Source organism: Gossypium hirsutum, chromosome A10 (genome assembly GCF_007990345.1).
Source record: "Gossypium hirsutum isolate 1008001.06 chromosome A10, Gossypium_hirsutum_v2.1, whole genome shotgun sequence".
Classification (NCBI taxonomy): Eukaryota; Viridiplantae; Streptophyta; class Magnoliopsida; order Malvales; family Malvaceae; genus Gossypium; species Gossypium hirsutum.
The window spans coordinates 9,088,051-9,114,139 of record NC_053433.1 but is presented as its reverse complement, the minus strand read 5'-3'; the positions used below and the strand labels follow the sequence as shown (position 1 = coordinate 9,114,139).

Sequence of the window (26,089 nt, the reverse complement as noted above, 5' to 3'; positions counted from 1 at the left end):
TATTTATTTAAATACAACAAAAATATTTAAAAAGTGAAAGAATCCAGACTCATTTAATATTTTAGCCTAAGCACCAAAACAAAGGAAAAAAATCATCCTCATTTAATATTCTCTTTCTTGCATTATATTTTTTCTTTTCTTTTGACAATTTTTTATCGCATTATGTAACAGTCAGTGTTGATGAATTTCCTGGACAAACCACAGCTCGAAAATAATAATAACAACAATAATAAATACATAGCTTTGTGACAGTTTAACTTGGGGAAACACCAAAAATTACATAACAAAATAATGAAATTTTTCATCCCCGTTGACTAACAAAAAAAAAGCAAATTTATTACTACAAATAATAGCAGCATACAATATGCATAAACAAGAAGCAAGAAATTAGAAAAGGCGGCAAGGAACCCCTAATCTAAAAAGAAGGGTAAGTGGGAATGTTTAAGTGAGTTTACGCCATATATAACCTTTAGTTGCCGTCAAACATTTGACCCTTGGAAACACAAATCCTGTCCTTGGAGGCTTCCCACCAACAAGTGAGTTCTCGTAGATTTCTTTGCATTCTTGCACCACCTGTTGTTACCCATCCACATTTTCACCAATCATTCCAAAGCCTTACTATTTCTTACAAATTTACTAGCAAGGATATTCAAGTAAATAGCATTTGCAGAAGAATAAGACGTTACTAGACAAGACCAGCAGTCGATGCTTCTTTTTAACTTGAGTTAGTCTTTAATAGATCAAACAAGGCGATTTTATTTTTATGCAACTTCATGTAATTGCAATATATTAATCTAAACAAATAGATAAACCGGATTAAAGGGTGGCAATTACCTCCTTTGCATCTTTGCGTGGGATGCCTTCCCGCAGTGAAACAAGCTTCTCAACAACATCAGGCTGAAATTACAAAATTTTGAGATTTTTACTTAGAAATGCAACATGAATACAACCTTTTAGGACAAATACTAGAATAGCAAGCATCTTATTGTATACTTAATGTTTACCGGGCAGTCAGGTTGATGCTCAAGAATATTTGAATAAATTAGTGTGAATGTGTCAAGACTCTCAGCTGAAGCAAGGTCTCTTAGATCACTCAATATCCGGACTCTGCTTTCAACTTTCTGCAGTAAGCGAGAAAAGCAGGATGAAGAAAGACCTAGCAGAAACCATTTCATAGAAATTTATCCAATAACTGACCCAAAAGGTTGAAGGAATGTAGAAGAACTGAAGACGCTATATAGGTTGATTGCTTTGAGAGAATGCCTGAATTAAGAAGCATCACTTACTGAGACACTAATATACTCCCTGAAGAAATCCATAAGAACCTCCTCATCTAGTCTCATCCGTTCAATAGTTTCCTCCTTGATGTAGTTTTTCTATGGTCATGATGAAAAGGAATAGATGTTACAGAGGATAAAAGCATGCATTTAACCACTAGAAAGTGAAAACAACACAGAAATGTTTCCTTGTATTCAAATAAAATATAATAATCAAACCTGTGTTAAAAGATGATCAACATAGACAATTGCTGTTTCCTCTAAGCATGCTTCAACAAATCTTCTGAAAGATCGCTCTTCAATATACCTTAGTAGCAAAGCATTAAATCAGTAAAACAATACACAGTAAAATTAAAAAATCATGGAGGTTATTACATATTGAATCATCAGCACCTACTGCTGAATATGAAGCGCTAGATGATAAAAGAAAATTGGAGGATTAAATTTCCAGATGCATGTCCTTTACAGATCCAATATGGAACATTTATTGCTTGTGTGGCTTATGAAGGAAAGAATTAAAATGTTGCTGATACCCAAGATTAGGTAAAGATAACTTACATCTTAACATCTGTAAAATAATCACCAAATGTTGCAACGAGGTACTCGGTAACCTGCCCTTCACACCACTCTGAAAAACCACAAGTTAAAAGACCCAAATCAATGCTTTGATTAAGCAACTTTCTTTCCCCAGTATGTTTGGAACAAAAAATAAGCAGTCTGAACACAGCTTCTCTTTCCCTCCTCCTCACTCAAATAGGTGCTCAAACCCGGTACATTGAAAAAAAAGAAGGTTATTGCATGAATAAGCTTCTATTTTTACCAACATAAAGATTCTCTTTCAACAACCTGAATGTCACATGTAAAACTGAAAATAGATCCCCTTAAATGTTAGGAAACCGGTGCAACACTGTTTTGTCAAGGATAAATTGGGATATAGATTATTGTTTTAAATTTTTTTAACAAAATCATAAATCTTTTTGTTTAAAATTCATGGACTTGAAAGTATTGTCTGGAAGAATCTAGGATCTAGCATTCGGAGCCTTCACAAATCCTAGATTTGAGAAGGAAGAAATTTTTGCTTGGATAGATGTGGCAAATACATAGCTCAAAAGATAATTTCAAAGCTTAGATTTGGACATCTTAAGCTCCAAGTGAATTTGACTCAGACATAAATCCAGCTTTCCAAAACATTCTCTAAAATGAATTTAATTTTAAGACCAAATCCAATTTTACAACCCTCCAAATTCAGGCATCTAAACAGACCATAATATCATATGCCTCTTGGCATGCATTCCAAAAAAGTTCAGCTCAAAATTGAAATTCTATAAGATTTGAATGAAACCTTTTTGGGGGCATAATCTGTGCATACTACATTGTAAGAGAGTGTACAACCTAGACTCTCATGTTTGGTGTCTAGATTAGATGGTTTACAAACAATATAACCTAACAGTACCAAAGACTTCTCAAAGAATGAGGAAACAGAAGAGAACAAATTCCATGAGAAACCACCTAAACGGTCGGCTTTATGTAATAGTACAAGTTATTAGTAAATAGAGGTCAATCCAATTTAAGAAAATACAAGTCCACTTTCCACATAAATTGATCAATTCTGTTCTTCATGTAATAGACCTAGAATTGTCCAAATCAGATGCAAAATGGATTGAGTGGCACTACATAAGATAGATTATCCTCAATTCATAAGAATCACAGAAAGTTTAGATGGAAGAAACTATCCATGCAGGACTGATAGAAGACAATATCCTAAAGCATGGAAATAAAAAAATAAAAAAAAATGAAATCAAAGTGCCACATTAAGTTTTGTGGGAGTGGTTATTGATCAACAATGCAACCAAAGGAAACTTGCTACAAACTTCAGGTTTAAATTCTACAAAATATTTCTCCAATTGGCTCGTACTAACACTTCAGATTTTGAAATAGGAAGAATATCATCCAACTTAGGGGCAAATTCCAATACAAGACCATGGTTGGCCAAAAATAAAAAAAATAAAAACATGTTTGTGTGAAAGGGGAGACAGAAAATGCTATATATATTATGTCAGAAATTGCAAGATAAAAATGTCAAAGAACCAAATATTAGAATAATGCATATGGTAATAACATATTCCAGGGAGGAGACTAAAAGTATACTTTTAACTCTTCATTCTCCTTACTTTTAACTCTTCATTCTCCTTCAATTACTCTTATGTGATACATATTCAAAAGATATGGGCATGGAGGACCAATGGTCTAAATGTAAGAAAAAACTTGCATAATTTAGAAGATATATATCTGACACTCACCCTAGCCTAGTTAACATAACTAAAAAAATAGTAACTGTTCCTCTAGTGTGCACATTTGTAGAAGCATGATTATCCATTCTTAAATTGCACCAAGCAAGTGAAGCAATAGCAGATATTTGAACCATTTTAAGAGAGAAAAGGATCAACATTGTATTTGACATGTAAGATCAAGAGAAGAAAAAGTGAATTACAAGAATAAAAATTACTGTACCTGTATGATAAAGTTTTACAAGCAACTCTTGCACTCCAGGATCCTCAAAGATTACATTAACAGTTTGGCGTACTGCTTCCTATTAACGATGCAGAAACTGTACTTTCATTCTTTTGGGATAGTAGAACTACTATTACACTAAAGCCATTTGAGATTATACAGTATGTAATATACAGAAAATATTCAGCCTAGATGCAATCAACAAGGGAAAAAATATTTGAATTACGGAAATTCCATCCTGGATTAGCTATTTGTTGACCTGCCCATGGGCTGGACTAAGCCGCAGCCAGAATCTCTTATTTTCTTTGCTCAGGCCCATTTCTGGCGCAGGTAACTCGAAAGTCCGAATTTACTATTCATTGAATATTAAAAGTTAAAAATATTAAAAATATCAATATTTATGTATTTTTAGAATTGAACTTAAATAAAAAATGTTTTTTTAATTAATAAATAGTAATTCGGACCGAACAGAATTTAAATGTATCTTCTCCAAGCAGGGGCCAGGCCTACCTAGCTGGCGAGCAGCCCCAGCCCTCAGACAAGTCTAGTTACAAGATTAAAATCCCCCATACCCCAAACCAAAATAAATAAATAAAACAGGAAATGTTCAACCAAAGCCACAAACCATTATCAGTCCGTATGTGTCCCAACTGATTTTGATTCAGCTCTCTAACATATGAACAGACACATGGAACAAACGAATTAACTAGCAAAGAGCTTACGGTGACCAACAAGACGAACATTATTAAAAAAAACTTTAGCAATTATATGTTCCAGGAAAGTGGTTGTAATATAAAGGCAATTTTCGAACTTTACGGAATAAATAGTAAGTACAAAACAGGATCAAGCCCAAAATACCTCAACAAGTTCAAACAGATCAAAACTAAATTTCACCTTAAATCCAAAAGAAAGGGAATGATAAAAGGGTAGCGAGGGGATAAAATGGTACAATTTTGAGCATACCTTTGCAACCTCCAAGAAACCTTTGCATGTGTCTTCAAAATTTACCTGTACAGAAGGCTAGGATATTGGATTTCAAAACAGCACAATGAAGGATAGTAACATTTTTATAGATCATGTCCACTCATGTGTGGCTACACATGAAATAGGCAAGGATATTGGATTTGGACAATGGAAAGAAGGCTAAACATGAGCACAAACTTCTTTCAAGAGAACAAGACAATAGAAGAACATGAGCACAACACAATCATGGAAATTGAAATATTTAATGTAGATAATATATGTACAAGGAACTTTCTAAAGCAACAGTTAGTGCAAATTGAGAAAATTTGACTAACTCTATCCCATCATTTGCAATTGCTGTCAAAATAATAGCAGGAAAGAAAACAAAACCTGGTCAGCATAGTTTTGTGGAAGAGCCTCTATGATGCTGTTACTTAACTCCAGTGCAAGGTCATAGCAGCGCAAATTGTTGTTAATCTGGGAAGGGTATGGTGGAATACAACCCCAAGGGTAGACAAGTTCAGCAAACAGTAAGACCAAAATGACATGGCCACAAACTTAATTATCCAGAGAAAAAAGAGAAATAGAGACAAACTAAGCCCCCAGAATATTTACAAACCATTGCACATAGAGGTTCCAGACCAATATCAGAAGCAGGTTCTTCAAGTCTCTGCTTTTCAGCTGCTTGAAAATCAATCATTACCTGAAAAAGAATCATATAATACATGCCCAATTCAATAAAAGAATAAGACCTCGTAGGTATATTTGAAAACCTATAAAATGTGGCAAGGAAAAACAATGATGAAATAGATTGAGTGTTGAGAACATCAAAAGAAAATAAGCTCAATCGAAGTCAATTCTCTCAAGTAAACCTTGTAAAAGCTGGAAATTGGGAAAAATGTAATATGCTCCCATCTAAACTCAGTACCTGAGGAAGAGGTTGACGGGAGAATAAATTTGGGCACTACTTTACAATTAAGATTAGAGACATTTTAAAAACATTGAAGGAAAGCCCAAGCTGTACTAGCATAGAAATACAGCCATAAAAAGGAAAAAGAAAAAACACAACGATGTTGATTATATAATATTTACATTAGGAACTAACTCTGACAAATGTTAAAAAAACATTTTGTTATATCCCCGGCAATTCCAACAGAATCGCCCAAGTCAAGAAGCATAGTATCTTTGTCAGATTCCACTAACTTGCCTGAATTATTGCCAAAGCAATCCTGTAAAGCATGGCATCAGTGCTATTATCCCTAACAATTTGTACTTGCTCCCCGAGTATCCTGAATAAATCAACTGCAGCAGGAGTATATAGCTTTCCCTCTTCCGTCTTCTTTGGTGGTTGGACCTTGTCAGCCTCCAAGATGTTTAAATACCATTTCTAGAAAAAGAATAACGAAATGACAAATAGAAAAGATCTAAGCTACACTTTAAATTTCCCATACAGTAACCAAGATTAATAGGGTTGTATATTGTTACCCTTGTTGTGGCTCGCATTCTCTCGACATATGAATTCATGAGAGGATCCATGGCACCACTCTCAGAACACACTTGAGCAAGAGTCTCATCAACACCAAGCCCGATTAAACTTTCTTGGTATTCAACTACCCACCCAGTTACCTACATGCAAGCAATAATACCCATAAACTACTAAAGTTACATGAGTTAAAACAAGATAGAAATACAACACTGATACAAAGTTAAGAAAAAGGTTGTGCCATAAGAAAATTAAATTAAAATGTTAAAAAATAAATGAAACTCGAAGACATCAAAATGAAAGTGATTAACTGACTTCTTAGGTCAAAGTTAATTCATCTCTATTATGAAATACAATACTTGAAGATATGCTTCTTTCCATGTTGCACTGATGTTAGTTTTCTGTCTTATGGTCAACTACAGTGACGGATAAATCAGGAGATACTTGTCGTAAAAAATATTCGCTTTCGCAAAACTTAGCCCAGTAGCTAATTCTTCTCATAGGAGAGACACACTTAAATGTCAAGTTGTACACGCTTTCAGATTCAGTTGATCTTTATTATGGATATTCATTCCACCAAATACAGGGTTAGAATCGTCAGCAATTATAAACTGATAATAATGTGCATACTGCACAGGTCAAGATCCTCAATGAGCAAAGTTGCAAAATGCAAAGTAATTTGGGTGTCATATTTGAAAACCATGGAAGATTCTGGAGAGTACCTTTAATATCTCAATGTTTGTCAGTTCATTGGCTCTGTCACTAAGCAATCTAAGCATTTGAATAAATCTCTCTGTATACAGATTTACCATGAGCTGGAATATTTCATATCTGCCAGAAAGGAAGATAGCATCAGACATAGAACAATTCATAGAAGATTTCCAAGTGCAAAGCACACTGCCATATTAATCCCACACACCAAAATCAGGTCACATACAGCCACAATTTATCAAAACTACAGCAGCAGCATGAACAAACTCTGTGGACAACCTTTTAAAACAGCTGGAATTATGCCATTGGCTGTTGGTAGTACAAAGATGGGAGAGAGCTATCCCATTGAGAATAAAAAAGCAAACTTCAACTATAAATCAAAATAATTAAATTTATTTATCTCATATTCAATCTAATTTCAGCAGATAATTTATTTGAATTGAATTAGCGTGCCTACACAATACTTAGAACAAGAAGACAACTTAAGCTAGCGATGAAGCCAGAATTTTTGTTTTTGGGGGGAAGGGGTGGAGTTAAATTATAAAATTTTAAAAGGGTCAAATTACAATTTTATCATTGTATATGCTTATCATTTTTGAAATTTTAAAGGGATTGAACTAAAATTTTATCATCTTGAAGGGGGCAAATTATATTTTACCATTAAAATAACTTATAATTTTAGAAATGTAAAAAATACTAGAATGATATTTTTCCATTTTTGGGGGATCAGGGCCTACCCCCCTTCGCACCGCCCCTGACTTAAGCTTGCATGAGTAGACTGTGATTGATAATAATAGTAACTAATAGTAATAATAACATGAGTGTGTAAAACCCCAACAGTAAACCACAAGTTTTCTCAGCTTGAAAAGTGAAGCAGAAAAGGAATGTAAATTAGTCAAAAGCCACAGTAGCATTTATAAGAAGTCCCTAGTGGTAAAAATTGACTAGTGATAACATAGCAAATGAAACTAGGACTTTGAGGTACTGCATTTGACTAGAAAGCTTGGCATAATTCAAACACACCTGCATGCATGGACATATTAATATTAAGTAATATAAGATAAACATGCATGCGGACTCACAATCTTATTGATAGAAATATGTACACGTACATCAAAATGCACTTCTGCATCTTTGATTATTAGCTCTTCAAATGATTTCAACCAGAAGTCTATATAACCACCACAGAATAAGTGAATAGAGGCACAAAGCATAAGCTTAAATTTCAACTTCCTTTATCACCTAGGAGTTAGAGCAGATCAAATAGTGTAATTTTAAAACTGACTCAACATCAACTCTAATTCAGAAATAGCAAATAACAATTTATGCAAGCAGCAAGAATCCCATTAGCTAAAATAGAGAACAAGAAGATGGAACAAATACCATGGTCAATATCAAGTTCCAAAAATCAGCAAATAGAATGTTTAACACCGAACTTCAACATGCTTATACCTAGTTCATATATCTCTGGTGGTCAAACCCACTGATGCTTACACCATGTTCAATTTATTCTAGCTGTCCCTTTAATGGTAAATCCACTCAATTACTACAATTTACAAGCTATTCATATGTAAAAGCTAATCTGTTTAGTATGCTTCTTTGAAAATTATAAAAGTTTCATTGAAATAATTTGTATAATAGATAGTTATATGATCAAAACTATGTCTACACTGTGGTTATATTGAGAATTCCACCCAGTTTCCCTTTTATCTTGTCCCTGAGTTGCCAACTTGTTAAAGGAAACAGACAATAATGAAACCAGAACTTATAATAGAACAACCAGGCCTAAGAGGACAAAGCTTCAACCCTCCATTGTACATTTGCTTGAACTAAAGTTTTCTGGGTCACTAATCAATTATTGAGGATTAGAACTTAGACAATCCCATATGCTCCATCCAAAAAAAACTGCGGATTTACCAGACCTCAGTCAAAGGGTCAAGTTTTCAAACATACAAAGCAGGTCATATTTACATATGAAGATAATGGGATGCCAATAGAGCAAACTCAAGGCAAAAGACCAAATTGTTCCATCAAGAGCATAATGCAATTTCAAAATGGATATCAAAGAAAAAATTTCATCAGAAATGTAAACATGGAATCTAGAATGAGGGGGATACATAGTCTAATTGCTCGACATCAAACCAAATGAACTCAGAAAAAGAAGCAGGTCTGTAGCAAGACAAACCTTGGAGGAAAACACGGAGCTACGTAATCATAAATATCTCCAAGCTCTTCTCCAAGCTAATTATCAAAAAACAAAAAATTCACACGTATCAAATACAAAAGCAATTTTATCTAAAGAAAAGGTCAGAACTAAAAATTAAAAAAAAAACTAAAAAATGCTACAAGCAAAAACTATTAGCAATCAAACTTGAGCTCCCATGATATACACACACGTGTATGTATGTATGCATGTGTAGAGGATATGAAATGAATAACTATCATGATAGGCTACAGAAGTCAATGTTGAAAGTGCAGCAAGAGATGAAGTGTCATGAGTGTTTCACAAAGAATATTTGCTATATGCTCATCAAGATATTAATACCATATTAACCCAGAACAAGAAACCTCTAGACTAGAACTTAAACGAAAGGCATAGAAAGATGACTTAGATAAATGTGTTTTTAAAGTCTGCAAATGGCAATGTAGAATTGCAATTATACTATGTAAACCTAGAATCTAATTTTAAAAAAGAAAAATAAACATGCAAGTTTCTTAACAAAAATATGATAAGCCGACAATTGTAGAAACCCCTTATATCATAGGCTTAGTATGATTTGATTTTTCTAAAGGAAGTAATAATTCCTCGTTGCAACTACTTAAATCATTATATCATCTCTAATCTTTCCCATTAGATGGAATGATTTACATTAAGTAATTTATGTATTATATTGTGGACTAGGGCTGGGTAATATAAAACTTTGCTGTGTGTCAGAACTTTGCAAATCATGCTGCTATCAATTATCTTTCAGCTAAATTGAAGCATGATTGTGAATTCCATGTAAAACCTTTATCAAGCTTCTTCTAGGTTTATTTTTCTAACAATGTTTTAGTTTTTATCACTGAGTTGAAGTGTTTAAATAATTTCTATGCAGAACAGCAACCAGTGTACTAAATTACCATATGTGAGCCATTTTGAAGTCCCTTCAGTAAGAATCAGGCACAAAGTTAGAAACCAATAAAGTGATCAGTTGAGCATACCGTTTTAACTTCCTCCAGAGCTGCTTTTAGGTCCTCATAGACAAGCTGGGGTAAAAAATACCATTAGAATCATATGAAAGGTTAAGAAGGATTCAGTATACCATTCTCATGTACTAAGTTGATTATTACGAAAAGTACCTCTGTCAAAAGGTGGTTGAACCGCTCTTCAACTGTCTTCCTTATTTGCTCATAGCATTTATCCTTGTAGCCTTTCCCCTGAACCTTAAACTTTTGCTGTGCTAAATTTTTAGAAGAAGCTGAAGACTTGGTAGATTTTCTACATTGTCATAAAGGATAACTTTAACATATAATTATTAATTGATCATTCAAAAGCATTAACAATAGTTTGCAAATAAAATATGCGGCAGTAAACAATCACACCAGATACATACTTGCCAGCTCTTCGAGGGTTTGCAATAGCTGCCATTGCTTCATCACCCTCAGCCTCAGCTGCCTCCTCAGCAAGTTGTTGATCAAGAATTTCTTGCATTTCGACAACTCTAGCAGGGAAGTCCAAGAAACTTATTAGAGAGAAGAGGTCAAAAAGTTAAATACAACTACTCTTTATCATACCAACCCAACCACAAAAAACCAAGTATCATTACCAGGCATTACAAAGCAAAAGTACAAGCAGAAACCTATATACCTCAATATAAAAAATGCTTAAATTTTCAAACTTATCCTAGGACCTTGAAAATACATGGCAGCAAAATAGAAATGATTTTAAAAGCTTATTAACAGCATACCTCAAAGCACGAACCAGAGTTTGTGGACTGCAAAATAGGTAAAGGTTGTAAAAGTGAGAATAAAAAAATAAAACAAATTGTTAACCTATTTAAGGTTGAATATGCTAACAATTGTAAAAGCAACTCTAGGAAAAAATAGCACAGGGGATAATTATTACAAAACAATCAATCCAGGCAGAGAATAAATGCTCTGATTCGCAGTGGAGAAACATTGTGATAAAATCAGATGCATGAAAAAACAAGTAAAGAAATCCATTATTTGCTCCTTTCTAATATCCTGTGATATAGGTAAAGAAACTCCATCCCAAGTTATGCCAGCACTTCTACCATAAGCTTCACTAAAAAAAGCTTAGAAAAAGCTTTTACCAAAATATCTAACGATTTACCAATATTTCTAAGGATTTATCAATATTGACTTTACCAATATTTCTAACAGCTTACAAGTGCAATGTAAGAAGGAGCGGTAAATGCAAATAATAGTAATAAATAATAGACAGTTGCAATTTTGGAAATTCAAGAGGTTGCTTTTCTGGACCAAAAGCTTGATCTTAAATCAAGGGCATCATTTACAAGACACCTTTCACCAGCTAGAGACTTACTTAAGCCAGGAAGCTTTTAGAGAGTAGAAGTCCCCTCTTTCAAACTGAATATAAAATTTTCAACACCATTTCCCCATCACTGAAACAGGAAATTTATTTTATTTTATTTTATTTTATTTTTTATAAGACATATAGTTAGATGACTAGAATTATTAATTATCAGTTTAAATCTAGGGTTAGGATTAGAACTTTATTTGCAAGAAAGCTTATTATAAATTAGCTGCAAAATATTTACAGGCACAACATCAACATTCTCATTTTTTTCTTTGAAATGATAAAGAGAAACTAGAGGTTTTATGACCCTATGTTTTCTAGAGTTCCACCTTTCTTACTCATTTGTTCAACCATTATTCTATTGATTTACTGTAGTTTTCCTTAAAACCACATCAATTTTGATATTAGAGCCTAATTGTATCCTAGGGTTTAAATTAGGTTCGCTTTTAAACCATGGTCAAAAGTGGTAGAGATTGAGGATAAGGAAATTGGGATCAAGAAACAAAATTAATTGTGATGCAATGCGCAATTGAAGAAATTGTCATGTGCAATTTTTACTTGATTGCAATAAGAACAAGTGGGAACCCATATGGAGATTCTAGAAGGTTCCCACAACTAGTTTGACATGCCATAAGGTAGTCTTATTAATGAATTTGAATTTAGTAAGGAAGAAAACCCCTTTCATGATACTAGACCCACAAACCTTGCGGTACAAGGTCGATTGGAAGATCTAATGGTGCATGCCCTTGAATTAAATGGAGGAGTAATTAATGTTGAAGTTGCTAATTTTCTTATCTAGATGCATGTTGAAGAGCAAGACTATGATCTATTGGATCCTATCTATAATGAGTGATGTGCATCTGTCAGATTTCAGAATATTTGAGTATATCAAATATGATTCTAAAAATATTCTATCCCTAACTTTAAGGCTGTACAGTATCCCTACAATTATTCTGTTTCCTAGCGTAAAGTTACCTTAGTTAGGCTAACTATGTGTATAAATATGTATGTAATCTCTTGTGGAAAATATAATAGAAAAATCATGTTTTTCACATGGTATCACAGCCTATTATTTAGCCCGATTTCTGGGATTTTTTAGCCGGTTTCTTTAGCCTTTTTTTTCTGACTCCCAACCAGTCCTCAAGTCTATAGAACTTGTTCAGACACAACATGACTGAAACTATCAAGACCAGTAACACTGGGGAGGGCTCAGAAATTTCTGTAAACAACTCAAATCCAATGAGTGAGTCTCAGAATATCCAAGTAGCCTACAGGCTAAATGGAAAAAATTATCTGAAATGGTCCCAACTGGTTACCTTCTTGAAAGGAAGAGGAAAGCTGAGTCACTTACTCGAAACTGGACCTAAAGAAGGGAACCCTAAGTTTGATGCTTGGGATGAACAAGACTATGGTAATGTCTTGGTTATGGAACTCTATGATGCCAGAAATCAGTGATACATGTATGTTTCTTAGCACATCCAAAGAAATATGGGAAGCTGTGAAGCAGACTTATTCTAAAGTTCGAGATGCTGCTCAAATCTATGAAATCAAGACTAAGATTTCATCCACCAAGCAAGGAAGTCGATCAATCACAGAGTATTCCAATCTGTTACAAAGTTTGTGGCAAGAGATGGATCATTACCAGTGCATTCAGATGAAGTGCAGTGAAGATGCAGCACTCCTGAAAAGGTTTGTTGAAAAGGATCGAATTTATGATTTTCTTGCTGGACTGAATGTTGAGTTTGATGCAGTAAGAGTTCAAATACTTGGAAAAGAGGAACTACCATCACTAAATGAAACAATTGCAATTGTTCGTGCTGAGGAAGGAAGAAGAGGAGTTATGGTGGAGAACAATCAAGTGGATAGTTCAGCCTTGGTTACTAATGCTGTAAATGAGAGGAGATTTGGCCTGGAGCAGCCAACTAGTGAAGATAATAGACAGATAGAACGTACAAAGTCTTTTAACAAGGATTTCGTATGATGCAACTACTGCAAAAAGGCTCGTCACACTAAAGACAGATGCTGGAAACTCCATGGGAAGCCACAGACAACAAACAAAAATTTTTCAGAAAAAGGTGGACAATCAAAGGGACAAGGACGAGCAAATATAGCTAGACAGCTAGATAAAAAAAACAATTCTCAGGAATTACCTATTGAATTCAATAAAGAAGAAATTGAGAAGTTAAAAAATTTGCTGGGATCATTGGAAAAAACTTCTTCAACAGGTACTTGTAGTTTGGCCTTTTCAGGTATATCCTCTCCTCAAAGTTCTAAAGTCTCAAATACAGATACCAAAAGTTCTTGGGTCATTGACTCAAGAGCTACAGACCACATGACCCACTCCTCACAAAAATTTGTTTCATATACACCTTGTTCTAGTAGTAGAAAAATAACAGTAGCTGATGGTTCTGTGATCACAGTGGCAGGTCAAGGTGATATTGTTATAAACAAAAACCTTACTCTTAAAAATGTCCTTCATGTTCCAAAATTATTTACCAATCTTTTATCCATTAAAAAAATTACCAAAGACTCTAACTGTAAAGTGGTTTTCTATCACAATCGGTGTCTTTTTCAGGAACAAAATACGAGGAGGATGATTGGACATGCTAAGGAAATAAATGGCCTATACTATCTTGAAGAATCCAGTGAAGAAGTTAGTGTTCTGAATTCCTCACATTTATCTCTCATATCCGAGTCTATTAAAACCAATAAAGACCAAATTTGGCTCTATCACCTTCGTCTTGGTCACCCATCGTTTAGAGTCCTTAAAATTATGTTTCCTTCACTATTCAAAGGATTAACTGTTGAAAAATTTCATTGTGATATCTGTGAACTTGCAAAACATAAACGTACCTCTTTTCCAGTAAGCAATAAAAGAACATCCACTCCTTTTACTCTTGTTCATAGTGATGTTTGGGGGCCATCCACTATTTCAAATATTTCTGGAGCTCGGTGGTTTGTATCATTTATTGATGATTGTACTCGTGTGTCTTGGATTTTTCTTTTAAAACAAAAATCTGATGTTAGGTCTGTCTTTCCAATTTTTTACAACATGATCAAAACACAATTTGGGGCCGAAATAAAAAGGTTTAGGTCAAACAATGCCAAGGATTATTTCAATCAATTCCTCTCAACATATTTTCAAGAAAGAGGCATTATACATGAGTCATCTTGTGTTAGTACACCCCAACAAAATGGTGTAGCCGAAAGAAAGAATGGTCACATTTTAGCCATTACAAGAGCCCTGTTGTTCCAAAAAAAGTCCCTAAACAATACTGGGGGAGGCTGTTCTAACTGCTACTCATTTGTTAAATAGATTGCCTACAAAGGTCCTTGAATCTCAAAGTCCTATGCAAGTTCTAGCCAAATTTTTTCCTGATTTCAATACCTCCAGTAATCTTACTCCCAAAGTATTTGGCTGTCGCCTTTGTCCATGTTAATTCTCAAAATAGAGGGAAATTTGATCCACGGGCTGTCAAGTGTGTCTTTCTTGGATATTCTTCCACTCAAAAGGGGTACAAGTGCTATCATCCAGCCACTAAAAAATTTTTTGTAACAGCTGATGTTACTTTTGCTGAACAAGAAAATTTCTTCACTCGTCCTTATCTTCAGGGGGAGATCTTATTCACAGAAGATAAGGACAAAGAATTCTTTCTTCTTGACATTCCAGCTCCTGTCCAACAACCAAACACTCTCATTCCAGCTTTAAACACTCCCATTTCGGCTCCTGTCCAGCAATCAAACACTCTCACTCAGACCTTGCCTGCTACCCAACCTGCCCAACTTGAAACAATGACCCCTATACAACCTGAAACTGAGCCTAGTACACCCAAATCACCAAGAGGAATTCAAGACACTACTCGTCCGTTACTGGTTTACTCAAGGAAGAAGGCACCAGTGCAAGTTCAACCATCTTCTTCTCCTATACGACCTGAGGTAACTGCTGAACCTACTTTGAATTCTAATACTACAGATTTAGATGATTTTCCCATTGCTACTAGAAAGGGGACTAGAGCTTGTACAAAACATCCCTTGCACCTATTCATGTCTTACAAAAACTTTTCCCATAACCACAAAGCCTTTCTTACTAGCCTAAATTCTATTTCCATTCCTAAAACTGTATTCGAGGCATTAGAAGATGAGAATTGGAGAAATGCCATGAAGGTTGAAATGGAAGCTCTTGAAAAAAATAAGACATGGGACTTAGTGAAATTACCGGAAGGAAAGAAACCGGTGGGATGTCGCTGGGTGTACATAGTGAAATATAAGTCAGATGGTTCTTTGGAGAGGTACAACGCAAGGTTGGTTGCTAAAGGGTACACTCAAATGTATGGGATAGACTATCTTGAGACATTTGCCCCTGTTGCAAAGATGAACACTGTAAGAGTGTTATTGTCACTAGCTGCCAACCGAGGCTGGAAATTACAGCAATTTGACATCAGAAATGCCTTTTTACACGGTGACCTTGAGGAGGAAGTCTATATGAATGTTCCTCCAGGATTCGGTCCAAATACAGGACAGGCAGTTTGCAGACTAAAAAAGGCTTTATATGGACTAAAACAGTCCCCGAGGGCTTGGTTTGGAAGATTTACCAAAGTGATGCTCAAGTTGGGATATAGACAGAGTCAAGGAGATCATACTCTGTTCGTAAAACATTCATCTTCAGGGGGAGTGACTGCTTTATTAGTCTATGTTGATATTATTGTGACTGGTGATGATCTAGAAGGAATGGAGAAGTTAAAAAAATGCCTAGTAAAAGAATTCTAAGTCAAAGAGCTAGGTAAGTTAAAATATTTCCTTGGTATTGAAGTGGCACACTCTCGGGAAGGAATATTCATATCTTAGCAAAAATACATAGTTGATTTGTTGACAGAAACAGGCAAGTTGGGCTGTAAACCAGCAGAGACACCCATAGAGGTGAACCACAGACTCGGAGATGTATTAGAAGATACAGCACTTGATAGAAGGTCATATCAAAAACTTGTGAGGAAGCTTATTTACTTGTCCCATACCAGACCAGATATTGCCTATGCAGTAGGTGTTGTAAGTCAATTTATGCACAATCCTAAGGAATCACATCTTAGTGCTGTATATCAGATTCTACAGTACTTAAAAGGCACGCCAGGCAAAGGAATCTTATTTAAAAAAGGAGAAAATTTAACCCTTGAAGCCTATATCGATGTAGATTATGCAGGATCTATGGTTGATAGAAGATCAACCTCTGGTTACTGCACTTTCCTAGGAGGCAACCTTGTGACTAGGAGGAGTAAAAAACAAAACGTTGTGGCTAGATCTAGTGCAGAAGCTGAATTTAGGGCAATGGCTCTTGGAGTTTGTGAGTTGTTATGGCTAAAGATTATATTGGAAGACTTGAAGATCAAGTGGGAAGGTCCAATGAAGTTGTATTGCAATAATAAGTCTGCTATCAATATCGCACATAATCCAGTTCAACATGATCGAACGAAGCACGTTGAGGTGGACAGACATTTCATAAAGGAAAAACTGGACTGTGGCTTAATTTGCACTCCATTTGTGTCCACTGATGAACAACTAGCAGATATACTTACCAAAGGATTGTCTGGGAAGTTGTTTCAGAAATTAGTAAGCAAGCTGAGAATGGATGATATCCACTTCCCAGCTTGAGGGGGAGTGTCAGATTTCAGAATATTTGAGTATATCAAATATGATTCTAAAAATATTCTATCCCTAACTTTAAGGCCGTATAGTATCCCTACAATTATTTTGTTTCCTAGCGTAAAGTTACCTTAGTTAGGCTAACTATGTGTACAAATATGTATGTAATCTCTTGTGGAAAATATAATAGAAAATATCTTGTTTTTCACAGCATCCATTTGAAGAAGTCTTTCATTGTTTATAGAATGATAACCACATCCTGGAAAGAAAGGGAGGATTGGAGGTGAGTCGAAAATTTTTTGGATATCTCAAGGGGCACAACTTCAGCGAATGGTTTTGGAGTACAAAGAAATAGATTTAGTTTCTACAATCGAAACGACCTTTACCAAGAGAAAAAATCAAAATTGAACTCAAGAAAAATCACAAAAACTAATAACGATGTAAAGAATCTTTCGAAGAAAACTACCCGCAATCAACATGAAAGTAGACATTTTGAAAGTTGTTGAAAATCGAGTTCTAGTGACTTCTAGAGAAAATCAATTGCTAGTGGATGAAATTCATGAGAAACATATGAATGAGGACCTTTTGCTAATGATTTGGAATCCATATGTAAACATAGTATCTATCTTGCATGATTATTTTCCTCAGCGTCCATATGTAAACATAGAGTTAGATGATACTAAGGATATTGGTGAACTACTAGCAAAAATCAAGGCAGCTAAGGATCGAAGTAAATGGAAGATATTACATTGCAAACTCATATTTAAGAGGTTATTTCGAGAGTCTGATTAAGCTCTAAAGGATCCAACGTTTGTACAACTTACCAATTTTCAGTTACAACATGATTCCACCATGGGCAACTATCCTATTGGAAGAGGTGATGTTATGCAATTGTCTGCATTAGAGATCTTGGCTTACATTGGATTTGTTGGTATCCCTAAATCATGCATTGATTGGAATACTCTCCTAGAAAGATTCATTCCTAGACAAATTGTAATTATTCAAACGTGACGAGAGTGAGAATTGAATATTCTTTCTTGTTACCATTCAATGGAACATCTCACAAAAGATTTATTCAACGGCTAATACTCGAAACCAAAATTAGCATCTCCAACTATCATGTCCCAATGAAAAGGTACCAACAAGTGTTATCAGCTAAATTAAGATCTTTTTTTACTCTCAATCATCAATTAGCTGATTTTGAGTTCTTTGCTTAACATTCTATAATATCCCATATTTAGTTATTATGTTAAACCCATATGTGTTGTTCTTGTGTAGACCAATTTGTTTCAATTGAAAAACCAAGCCTAAAGATGAAATGGAAGTCATTAAAGGTGTTATGCCGCAAGGATTTAGTTTGGGTTCACAAGGCCCTTAAATTTAGGTCTCTTTAGAAACTGGTTTTGGATTGAATGCTTAAAAGGCACAAACTAACAATCAAGTTTCATGATCAAATTTAATGCTCAAAGCTTTTCAATCAAATTTAATACTCAAATAAGGGGGTTTTTTATAGTTTGGTGAAACACTTAAAAAAACAATCTACGGATTTAGAAAATTTAGAAAAATGCTCAAACTAGAAAGAAGATATGTTACATGCATATTTATTAGAAAAGGAGGCGCAGGTTGAAAAGGCGTGCAACAATAGAAAAAATGCAAAAGAGAGGGGAGATCTTTATGACCATGTTGATTGATGTTATGATATTATTAGTACCTTTTGTGCATAATTCTAGGGGTTAATTAGCATTAGTTTAGATACCTTTCCTTCATTGTATATCTAGGTACTAGTATAAATATGTTATGAAGCATAATGTATATACACAAGAAATTATTTCAGAAAACCCTTTTCTCTCTACTCTCTTCTTTTCTTCTTGTTCAAAGCTGATTACAGCCAAAGCAGTGACAGCAAAGCTGTCTTCTTTCTTCCTCTTTCTCTCTCCCTCGATTTCACAATGACAAGCTTTATATCTAGAGTTCTCAACTTAGTTCTTCCTTCCTATGGATAAAAAATTCTCAATTGAAAATTTATCATCCCTAAAGCAAAAAATTACACATCTTTCCAATAGGGCTGAGCAAAAAAACCAAGAAAATTGAAAATTGATTTGAACCATAGTGTTTGGTTCGCTTTCAGTTTGGTTAGTACTTAAATCTATGTGGTTCAGTTTTCAGTTCACTAGATAAAAAAACTTCTATTATCCATATCAAATCGATTTTTTTATTTACTTAATTTATAATTAGTTTTTATTTTTTATAATTTTATAATATAAAAATAAATATTTTATATAAAAATTAGTGAAAATAAATTTAAAAAAGTACATAGAATTTGTTTTTTAAACTTCTTAAAAAACGATAAACTGAACTTATCCAAACTGTTGGAATTCAATTCAATTCGATTACCTTGATATTTGGTTTGGTTTATTAAAAAACAGAATACTATAGGGTAATCACAATTTTTATTCCAAAACCAACCTGATCCGAACCATATCACCCCTACTTTTCAAGCATATTCATCCATAGATCATTGCTAAAATTCCATTAAAAATTTAAGGTAAACTACCTTAAAGTAGTCATTAGAATGAATATTGTTGTAAATATACTGAACACCGAAATAAAAAGAGAAAAATGTTACTGTCATGAAAGTGTGTGCTTAAGATACTGACAAGAATCATAAAATTGGTAATTTCAAGAAATTTAAAAATGCTTTGAGAATAGTGCACATAGATTGCAGCAGACAGGAACCCCTTGTTAGGGGGATCTTAATGAAGTGTGATGACAAAAACATATTATGATTTAGGCACAATATTCAAACAAACCAGTTTCAAAGATCCTCAAATTCCTGTGTGCATACCTTTCTTTTGAGAGTTTGTAGAAATTGGAAATATGACCCCATAATGTTTTCTCAAATGTTTCCCAGGTTCGATCAACATCTTCAAAATATTCCCTGGACACAACCAATGTTAAGATTCCAATAAAAATAAGTCAAAAAATCTTTTACTATAGAATGAAGCAAAAGAAATATGACAAACGTGAGACCAAAGCTACAAACATTTTTTACAATCTATGACTACCATCATCATATGAGATTTCCTATATTACATTGTTTTAAGTCCATTCTTGCATCAAGAAGGATCAAGTCACACGATTTAAGCCCATTAAGAGCAAATCTGAGTTGAACAGCCTCTTGTACAGGTGAACCTAAGAAACATTTGTTTGAATTGGCCAAAATCAAAAGGAAATGGAACCGTTTCCAATGCATACCACCAAATATCCAGGCTGGCTTGTGAAACATTGCAATTGCCACTTCAGACAGAGGTGTAGGCAGAAAAAATCCAGTCATCATAAATCGCATCTCATCATTACAAACTCTCATTATGTAAACACTATAATTTTATATGTTTTATTATCAAAAAGAACTACATTAATTTCAAAAACTTTAAATCCAGAAAAGAAGGTAAGTTATCTTATTACTTCAAAAAAAGAAAAGCTCCTATATTAAGATGCAATCTCATGTCTTTGCTATAATAATCCATGAATTTTTACAAGTCAGAGATGGTTTTGCTCTTACCCTTTTTCATTTGCCTTTCACTTATAAAAGCAAAAAGTAATAGATCTGTTTACATACAAAGTAAATATTTTTATAAAGATAAAATATATTAATCTTTGTATTAATACATTAAAATGCATGATGTACTTTTGTATAGAGCAATTATATTTGAATGTGTATCACATTTTAAAGTTTAATTAGATACCCTAATCTAGTCATATTCAGAAAAAAAAATCCCAAAATAATCAAATTACAGATTCTTAGTAAATTAAATTGAATAGTTAAAGATATTTATTTTAGAAAAAAAAGTCCTAAAATGTTATAAATGATGCATTTTTATATTTTCCAACATGAATATGGAATACTCATTGTTCAACAAAATATACATATCAAACAATTTATTTTCTTTTAAAATAAAAAAATGGGATCCCAAGCAATGCCAGGTAATTTTCCTAGTTTTACTTATTTGATATCCTCCATTCAAGTTTTTGTTTAATTTCAGTCTTTAATATAAATGGAGGGGGGGGGGGCACTATTCCACATATTAATTTTTCAAAACCTGAGAATTGACCCCAGTCAAGCATATATCACTTTGTCAATGATTGCAGAGATATTATTCTTTCTTAACATATTTTACAAATTTGTCAAACTAACAACAACCATTTAAAAAGATAAGGCATACAATAGAAAGAAATTAATGTCTAATACATAGACAAATATTTCCACATCAATTTTCCAGTAAGCATGTTGGCATTGCTATAATTATCATATATTTTACATGACAAAATTGAAGGAGATGCACACCTTAACCTGCCGACCTCTTCTTTATGAGATGCCACAGCTGCTAAAGCAAATCGCCGCTTCCCATCAAGTGCAGTTAACCTCTGAGAAATAAAGGATGAAAAGAGAAATAGAGCATCAATACACAATTTCTCAAACATTAAACTCATTGAGCCCCCAACTTGCTGTGATTATTTAGAAAAAAATTATACCTCATAAGTATTAACAAGTTCTTTATCATCACTCAAAGAATCTCGAGCCTCAGAAGCTTCAACTGAAATGGACATCATACCCTCAACATCCTACAATAAATCAATATATCAAAAACAATGCTACAACATAAGAAAATTTAATACATTGAAAAGCACTAAAGCCACATAACCACAGCTTTACACTAGACAAAAGTAAGTTTCCACATAAAACTTGACAATAAAACTTATAAATAACTGACAAACTTCTTTTTTCCAATAACATTACCATCAGTCTTTCCAAGAGTTAGTCCAAGCCTTGAAAAGCATTCTAGTTGGGAACAACAATTAAAAAGGCTGCAAACCTTAAATGGTAAACAAAAAATTTTAGGCATGCTACAAAAAGGGATTTATGCCCTTCCACAGGTGTGTACTCAAAGAATAATCAACTAATTATGATTTGTTTCTCTTCATGATTGTTTAATCCGATCAAGAGAAAGTGAGAAACACCACTGATCATGGTTTTCAAATTATAAGATACTGAAACCTCACCTTGAGCGTTGTATTTAAGTTGTTCCTGACATTGCTAAGAAGCTTTATCTGATCATGATTTTCAATTAAGTTTTGGCACTCTCGACATAACCTGATAAACAACGTAATCCATATATTTGAAAATTTTCAAGAAAAATCAAGAGAATAAACATTGATAGCATCTAACAATGTAATAGTATCGAACATACTTTTCAATAGATATAAAGTTTTCACGCAGCTGGCTTATTGTTTTCTGAGATGAGTTAAGCGATTCGAGTCCCGCTTGGGCCTGCTCAACCTGTAGTGGGTAATTTTTTTCCATGCAAAAACAATTAAAAATAATAATAGGAGCTTCCTTAGATCCATATATGTAATTAAGTAATCTTTGGTTTTGCTTTTGCTACTTGCTTTTTGCTTGCAAATAATATTCAAAATCTATAGCTAGTTCTTTGCTCATTTTTTATCAATTAAAAAAAACATCGAAATCAAGTAGCTAAAGCAATAATAACCAAACGAAACCTGTGATCAGTAAAACGAAGATAAAAATCGTTAAGTTAGATACCTGCTCTGCAACCATTGTACTAAGTTGTGCGTCATTTGCCTGACAATTAAGAGAGGGGAAAAAAGAAGTTGGCCCAATTTAATTTCAACGCAATTGAAAGCCTCAATTGTGAAAAGATTAAAAGAAAAAGAGGGAGTGCGTTACCTGTTGACGGGTAATATAATCAGCTTTGATGGTAGAAATGGATTGTAAAAGCTCAGGAAGAGGAAGTATCTTCGCCACCTCACGAACCGCCGCTTCCTTGGCTTCCACGCCCAGATCCTCGACCATCATCTTTACCTGATTCACAAAGCTTATTCTCCAAACAACAATTTGAGGAACTGAAGCGAATCTAGAATACGGAGAATTGTGTTTCCGTGGAATGCGAATTTTCAGAGCATTTATTTTTTATTTATTTTATTCATTTGATTATTTTTGCCATATATAGAGATAGATGGGGAGTGAGAGATCTCCCGCACACAAATGTGGATTTTACTTTTCCTCGCCTCCAAATCCTCTGTTAAGCCCAGACCCGGTCTCAATCGGGTCAAATTTTGAATCACGAGGTTTTTCCGACCCCAATGAGAATAAAGGGTTAAAAGAAAATGGTTAAAACCAATCATAAGTCCCTGTATTCTGTAAATTTAGAATTTAATCCTTAAAATTTTAGGAATTTAGTTGCTCTACTTTCCAGATTTTAAAATTTAAATCCAATTGTCAACATTGTTAAAATTATTTTGTTAAATTCAGGATCATTACACTATTAATTTTTTAGCTATATTATTACCAAGTGAAATTTTTTTATTTCAAAATGTCACACCAATCAATTTAACAAATAATAATAATAATAACAATTGAATTTAAAATTTGAAATCTAAAAAGAAATGAGACTATATTCCTAAAAATAAAAGCATAGTTACTAAATTTCAAATTTGGAAAGAGTACAGAACTTATAGCATATTTTAACCAAAGAAAATTTCCATTGAAAATTATTTTCATTGAAAATTCTAACTTAAGGTAAGAAAATTGTACAAGAATGCTCACAAAACATTTGGGTTATTGTTATTCATTAGATATAGGACCCAAAAATCTCAACTACTAAAAAATAAACAAAATAGTTAAAACCAAGAATACCCAGTTGTAAGTTAATCAAAACATAGCTTTCCTCATTCCTTTCATTAGAAAACTTCACTAAAATATGGAAACTCTCCCCTTGCTAAATCCTCATCTCCTATTCACTTCAAATTAGCTCCCAAATAAGTACAATTTTTCTAAAATTTCAAACTTTTTTTATGTATCCGGCATCTCTCATGTAGATTTGTGTAGGTTGAAAAGAAATGAAACCTAGCTACCTGAGTCTCAAGCACAAAACTCCATCAAGCTCAACCTTTTAATCTACTAATTTATTGATCTTTGATGAAACTCAGCCTAAGCCAATTATTCATAATTCTAACTCAAGGGCTCTTTCTTAATGTTTAGGGAAGTTTTTTTTTTTTTTAAGATTTCCAAGAGAAGGAAAATTTGTGCATATAAATAAATGTTTTGTCTTTGTGTTTTTGATTTATCAATTGGATGAATGATGATGTTAGGTGGCTTTTGTTCCTTACTATTTTTTTTGTTTTTTAATATGGCCTTTTTTATTCGCAGTATATCAAGTTCTATTCTTTGTGAGATTTTGTGCTTAAGAGTGGAAATCTGTTAGTTGATACTTGTTCTAGCTTGATGAGCTAAGTATTTTGGTATGTTCTGAATGGCTTTTTTGGTAGCTAGAATATCTTTTTTTTAAAAGAACTACATGTTTGTAGTTGACTTTTGTTTTTTGACTGCTTAAGTCACTAATGGGAGCAAGGAATAACAATTATAAATCATGATTTCTAGAGTTGGTCAAGGCACATCAAATGTAGAAGTTGCTAAAAACTAGCCTTACCAATCAACACTGCAAATTTGCAACTAGTATTCTCTAGATTCAGCAACAGCAAACAAATAATCCTATTGGACAAGGGACTAGGAGTTAGTTGTAATATCTTCTTCATCTAGGTAATTATCCCTTCTATAACTTTATTTTCTTAAATGGATACATGCTTAACTGGTTAGTTTAGGAAATTGCCTTAGTATTTGTTTAGTGTATGATGATAGTTGTTTATTGATTGTTTTAATCATTCTTTTAGATGGTTGCATATGTATGCTAAAAATTATGCATAACCCTTCGAGTTTAGAATTTAGAAAAATGTCATTAGTTTTTAAGGCAATTGTCATTAGATTTAGCTAGACCTTTTACTATTTTCATAATAGAAAATGGGGCATTAATATCAATGTGTTGGGATGTTATGTCATGTAATGATATGATTGGAATTTTTTTTTTCAAAGTATAAACTTGTATAATGGTGTTTTGAGAATGTTATCGGATTGGTTGTGACAATAAGGATATAAGAGTTAATCACAAATGTAACAATCTGGTTTTCAGTGGAGTCAAAAATTACGATTTTAGAACCTCATTTCTGTAAGCCAAGTTCATAAATATTAAATAGGGATATTGACGGAGTTATTATATAGATATATTAAAATTTAATTAAGTAATTTAGCCGAAAATGTTTTTAATGAAGGCTTAGGGACTAAATTGTAAAAGTTAAATTGCTATAAAGTTTTAATTTGGAAAAAGCTTGAGGACTTATATAGAAATTATCCAAGGGATGGTTAATAAACCAATTTAAAATGGATGTTAGTGAATGATGATGGTGGATGTCTTTAGTTTAATTAAAGCATGATTAGTGTTAGTTAAACATGATTAATTTAACTAATTAAGTTTAATTACAACTAAACCTAGTATATAAGTTAAACCTTAATGGAGAAAGTCATCATCTTTTTCATTTCATGACCGTCCACCATAGCCAAGAAAAAGAAGAAAGTTTCAATCCTATTTTGATATTCGGCTAACAATTTCAAGTTCTTAGTCTTTTTTTTTATTTTTATGAAAATTGAATCATTGGAACTTAATTTAGTTAGCCCATGTATCAATTTGTTAAATTGGTGAAATTTGGTAAGTTACCATTATTGAGAAATTGAAGAATTAGGCTTGAAATTTATAGAAATTAAGCTTAGATTATGAAAATAACTAAATTGTAAAGCTTAATAAGCTTGATTTGTAGCTTTGTTACATTAGGGACCAAATTGAATAAAATCAAAATATGTTATGAAATTATGCTAGGGATAGAATGTATAAGGTACCTAATAGGTAAATGTGAAATCGAATTTTAATCCGAAGTTTCATATCGAAAGTTATACTTGTTTTGGGTTTAGGGATTAAATTGAATAAATTGTAAAACATACTTAACTTTATGTTTGAATGTAAATTGATGGAAATTGATATTGATTATTTTGTTGTGTTGTCG

At 33.4% G+C, this 26,089-nt stretch overlaps 1 protein-coding gene across 2 annotated transcripts; it reads right to left on the bottom strand.

Moving 5' to 3' along the window:
• Positions 1–185: 185 nt before the first annotated feature.
• On the bottom strand, positions 186–23,189 carry LOC107897327 (exocyst complex component SEC6). Of its 2 annotated transcripts, none has more exons than XM_016822757.2 (25): positions 22,866–23,189; positions 22,722–22,760; positions 22,369–22,457; positions 22,181–22,271; positions 21,653–21,742; positions 21,465–21,544; positions 19,965–20,057; positions 10,893–10,919; positions 10,539–10,646; positions 10,285–10,423; positions 10,147–10,191; positions 9,131–9,186; positions 6,957–7,065; positions 6,237–6,377; positions 5,959–6,138; positions 5,371–5,454; positions 5,142–5,228; positions 4,752–4,796; positions 3,789–3,867; positions 1,836–1,905; positions 1,497–1,584; positions 1,287–1,376; positions 1,005–1,121; positions 835–897; positions 186–573 (listed from the first exon to the last, which is right to left on the bottom strand). In XM_016822757.2, the coding sequence occupies exons 1-25, from the start codon at positions 22,992–22,994 to the stop codon at positions 442–444; spliced, it is 2,271 nt and encodes a 756-aa protein (XP_016678246.1). In that variant the 5' UTR covers positions 22,995–23,189; the 3' UTR covers positions 186–441. The 2 variants fall into 2 exon arrangements, 1 of the variants encoding a protein (XP_016678246.1); XR_001684112.2 differs by having other exon boundaries at positions 451–573; positions 1,198–1,376.
• Between the last annotated feature and the right edge of the window lie 2,900 nt (positions 23,190–26,089).